The sequence below is a fragment of the Micropterus dolomieu genome, unplaced genomic scaffold, assembly GCF_021292245.1.
Source record: "Micropterus dolomieu isolate WLL.071019.BEF.003 ecotype Adirondacks unplaced genomic scaffold, ASM2129224v1 contig_13418, whole genome shotgun sequence".
Lineage (NCBI taxonomy): Eukaryota > Metazoa > Chordata > Actinopteri > Centrarchiformes > Centrarchidae > Micropterus > Micropterus dolomieu.
This window is the reverse complement of record NW_025742404.1, coordinates 1-5,217: the sequence shown is the minus strand read 5'-3', so window position 1 is coordinate 5,217 and position 5,217 is coordinate 1. Positions and strand designations below refer to the sequence as shown.

The 5,217-nt window shown below is 38.0% G+C and overlaps 1 protein-coding gene across 1 annotated transcript; it reads left to right on the top strand.

Moving 5' to 3' along the window:
• Window positions 1-6: 6 nt before the first annotated feature.
• Window positions 7-4,978, top strand: LOC123966429 (high affinity immunoglobulin gamma Fc receptor I-like; the record flags this gene model as incomplete). The annotated part of the gene is made up of 5 exons (XM_046042594.1): window positions 7-72; window positions 2,947-3,216; window positions 3,897-4,172; window positions 4,304-4,582; window positions 4,676-4,978. Coding segments are annotated over exons 1-5 (1,129 nt in total), but the record flags the coding sequence as incomplete, so codon positions are not given.
• Window positions 4,979-5,217: the final 239 nt, after the last annotated feature.

Sequence of the window (5,217 nt, the reverse complement as noted above, 5' to 3'; positions counted from 1 at the left end):
GGTGCAGAGGAGGAAGAGGAGACCCAGTTTACTACACAGAGGACAGTGATCCAGTCAGCATCAACAAAATTAGTGAGTTTGACATTTGTTTTTTTATGCAAGTGCATTGCATTCACCTAGGAAAAAAAAAAAGCAGACACCTTATCGCGTAATTACCAGAAAATATCTCATAATTATGAGAAACATTAAGAACATCAGTCATCGCTGAACTACACTACAGGAGAAGTGGACAATGATTGCACTATTGAATTTAATCTTCTTTTATTTCTTTCTCTATATGAGGCACTGGGAAATACTGATGTTATTTAATGTGGATGGCATTAATATTTGTATATCAGCATTGACTGTGGTCAAGAGAGCTACGCTTTGTTTTGTGATGCGTGTATTTGGTATTTACTAGGCATTATGGTAACATCACGTTACAGCAGATTTTAGAAATAAAAGTGAGCTTCTGGTGAACATATTGTAATATTATATATTGTAATATTCAATGAATATTACAATACGTGAATGAAAGATTAAATGAAATATGTAAATAAAAAATGATTAAGACTACAGGAGTATCTAAATAAAATATTAATATTTTAACTGAATTATCTCTAAATTCACATTAATGTTTAAAGAAAACCTGTTTCCACTGACTCATTTCACTTCAGAGTGATTGCAGACCACCACATTGTCCCTCAGTCAATAGCAGAGCTATCTGATGTAGGATTTCAAAATTAAAGCTTATATTTCACTTCATTTCACTTCAGAGAGTCTTATGTTGAATTTCAAAATGTACACACAGATAAACAATATATACACTACTGTTCAAAAGTTTGGGGTCACTTAGAAATGTCCTTATTTTTGAAAGAAAAGCACTGTTTTCTTCAATGAAGATAAGTTAATCGGAAATACAGTCTAGACATTGTTAATGTGGTAAATGACTGTTCAAGATGAATTGAAGATGACAAAACCCTTGTGCAATTATGTTAGCCAGCTGAAAGCTGATGTGCTGATTAGAGAAGCTATAAAACTGGCCTTCCTTTGTTGATCTGGAGCATCAGCATTTGTGTGAATCATACTCTCAAAATGGCCAGAAACAAAGACCTTTCTTCTGAAACTGAAACAGTCTATTCTTGTTCTGAGAAATGAAGGCTATTCCATGTGAGAAACTGTCAAAGAACTGAAGCTGTCGTAAAATATTGTACAAAGAAAAATACATATCTCAGACCAGCCAATAGAAAGCAAAGATCAGGGTGTAATCTTTCCTACATCAGATAGCTCTTGACTGAGAGACACTCACACGTCACTGTGAAGTGAAATAAGTAGTGCTGGGCAACGCATAAAATTTGTAATCGCGATTAATCATATGATTTTCTTGCGATTAATCTAATTGTTATGCACAAAATTGAATAATGAATTCTAAAGTAGTTTATTGCTCACTTTGATTTAAATGTACTGCTATATACACAAAAATGTAATAACATGTGGTTTGCAAACACTTTAAACAAATAAGGTGCTTTTTACCAGCAGTATTCCCTTTACACAGTAGCAATAAATGATTTCTTATAAATCTCAACTTCTCAAATTTTAAACCAAAGCTATTTGCCACTGCCAGGGCGTTACCTTTTATCTAGCCTGTTAAAACAAGTTACCATCAGAGTCCAGTTTTCATGGGATTTTTTTCTGAGCAGGTATCAGCAGAAACAGTTCAGTAGCAAGTATCCCTGTTACAGTGCGGTGAAGTGGTCCAGCACAAGCTGTACTGGGTGTGTTCCCGTGAAACTGTGGCGGTCGTGCTCGCCTCACGCACACGCCCGCCTGCTGCCGAAGTTGAATTGTCTTGAACTTTTTGTTCGTGACGCGCAGCACCAATCACTGGAAGAGAGACTGATCCTCGCTGTTTATGAATTTCCAGAATCTAAATAGTTATCAGGACATCAACAGGAGGGAATTCACATGGCAGAGAGTCCCCGCAAAACTAAATGCAGGCCTATCAGGTAAAGTTAGCTTATGTATAATTTTAATTTAAGTTAAAAAGGCTACGGCTGTGTAGCGCACAGAAGCCGTTGCCATGGTTACAATCCATAGAGCGCCTGCCGTTCACTCGCGGAGTGCGGTCTCCCTGTCTGTTCACCTGAGTGAACCTGCCGAACCTCTCCGCTGCTTGTTTGTGAGGGTTATTTGCAGGCTGATCAACATCCTACCTCTCCTGTGACCCATGGTTTGACTGTAGGCCTACGTGTATTCAGAGCCAGTGAGCAACGGACTTCAAAATAATAATTGTCGGCGTTAATTAATTAATTAATTAATTAATGCATGCCCAGCCCTAGAAATAAGTCAGTGGAAACAGGAGGGTTTATTTAAACACCAATCTGAATTCAGAGAAAATTCAGTGAAAATGTTAGACATTTTTCCAAAATTTGTGTAGTCTTAATCATTTATTTATTTCATTATTTCATTTAATCTTTCATTTCTGCCACATATTGAATATTACATTATGTTCACCAGAAGCTCACTTTTATTTTTAAATCTGATGTGACACGATGTTACTGCAATGTTTACATACTAATATTCATGCAATCTACATTAAGTGATATCAATATTTCACAGAGTCTCATACAGAAAAGGAAAAAAAGCAGGTTAAATCCACGAGCTCAATCATTGTCTTTCACTGTAGGTCAGCGATGACTGATAGCCGAACTAGCCTTCCTTAACATCCTGATAATTAGGAGATCCTGATCTCATCATTATAACATCTTATCTCGTAATTTTGAAATAATATTTTTTTATTTCTTTGCTGAATGCAATGCGCTTCCATAATCTTTTAACATTATGGATACAACATTTTTTTACATAGTTATTAATTAAAAAATCAATTATGTTTTGATCTAGATTTACCATTTGTATCCTTTCCTCTTTTATTTTTGTATCCTAACTGGGTATTTTTTGTGTAAACAGTGTCCAACAGGGCCGTTGTGACTCTCCAACCCAACTGGCTTCAGATCTTCAGTGGTGAGACGTTCACTGTCAGATGTGAGATCCAGGCAGGAGGAGACACTAAATGGACGTATGAATGGACACCAGACGAATTAAACAGACCTACAACAGACAATGAATACAGGATCATCAGAGCTACTGTGTCCCACAGTGGAGACTACAGCTGTAAGGGTAGAAGAGACTCATATTCCTCAACAGAGTGGAGTGATGTCATCAAATTGACAGTATCGTGTAAGTTGGACCGTCTGTCATCTGTAATGAAAATGTAAAATCTAAATAACGCAACAGAAAACTCTTATTTCTCCAACAATTATGTCGCTCTCTTCAGGTCACACAGTAACAAATGATGTTTGTTTTTTAATGTGTGAACAAAATAAGTGAAAAGGAGCCAGTAATCAGAGTACTGCAGCTTTTAAAATATAATCATTCACAGGGAAATTTACAGGAATGAACAACGAATATCAAGTAACTTATAGCTGTAACGATGGTGCAGTTTAACACTGTTCACCACAGCAAGAAGGTTCTGGGTGTGAACCTAACCTTTGGCCAACTGGTTGAGTTAACTTACAGATAATAGATCAGTAGATCGGATGTATGATACAGTTGTCTTCCAGAAAAACACAGTGAAAGTGTTCACCTTAATCTTCAACACTAAAACACAGGTTTTCGCAAAGGTCACAAATGTAGCATTCAGTAGTGCAGTGTAAAATTATCATGTAATTGATATTTTATATTTTTAAAGGAATTCATGGAGTTTCTTGGTTTGTTCAAAGCAGGATGCAAAAGAGTCTGAAGACTTGAGCAACACATGCTTTCAAGGTCTCAAAATTCAAGTATTTGCCTTTATGTGCTGCACTATTTAATAAGAACTAATTCACAGAGACAGTGATTCATTTCCTTTTTTTTTCCAGCACAGATACCAAAGGCTGAACTGAGCGCTGACAGGAGAGACTTTCCAGCAGGGGGCAGTGTGACCCTGAGCTGCTCTGTGAACCCGTCATCTGGTTGGAAATACTTCTGGTACAGAGGAGAGAAAACCTCTGAACCCCTGAACACACAAGATGCTCCCTTCATCTCAGATGGACAAATCAGTGTCTCACAGGGAGGACTCTACTGGTGCAGAGGAGGAAGAGGAGACCCAGTTTACTACACAGAGGACAGTGATGCAGTCAGTATTAGCAAAATTAGTGAGTTTGATTTGTTTTTGAAACATAATTTAAAATCCATAATTATTAATTGATAAAGAGATTACATTTTGCTATAGATTTACCATTTTGTCATTTTTGTATCCTCACTATGAATTCATGATCATGAACAGTCACAAACAGGGCTGTTGTGACTCTGCAACCAAACTGGTCTGAGATATACTCAGGAGAGACGATCAGTCTGAGATGTGAGATCAAGGACGGAGGAGACACTGAGTGGGAGTATGAATGGAAAACACCCAGCTCATACAAACCTTTAAAAGACAGTGAATACAGGATTAGATCTGCTTACTCATCCCACAGTGGAGACTACAGGTGTAAGGGCAGAATGAAAAGTGCACAGCAGTCTTCAACAGACTGGAGTGATCCTGTCAAATTAACAGTATCAGACAGTGAGTCACATCACATTTCTCTCAAAGTGAATATTATACAGTTCATTTAAAGGTTGTTACATGTTTTTATTTGTAAAAATCCCTCTCCAACAGATAGACCCCAGCCTGTCCTCACTGTGTCTCCATCCTGGCTGAGTCCTGGAGCCTCAGTAACTCTGAGCTGCAGAGTTAAAGATCCATCTGCAGGATGGAGGTTCTTCTGGTTTAAGGCTGTTCCCAAACTATCAGACTACTCCTACAGCCATGAGCTGCTACCTGGCAGCAGCAACGGGACTGAACAGGATTCCTACATCGTTCATGGACAGACACACACAGCAGGATATAAGTGCAGAGCTGGAAGAGGAGATCCAGTGTATTACACTTATTACAGTGAACCAAAGTTTGTCTGGTCTGCAGGTCAGTTTGTTTCTGTCTGTGCTTCTCAAGATGTTTTGTCTTCACCTCGGTTCATCCACTTTCTGTCTGTGACCAACACACAGTATCTTTAAAACTAACACTTATACTGACAAATAATTGGCTGTGTACATTCATGCTCCCCCAACAGAAGAAATGTATTGATTGTGGTGACCTTGTGATCTTTCCTCTCTCACCAGCATCAAGACAAACTTTCTGCTTTCCACCTTACTGGGTGATTT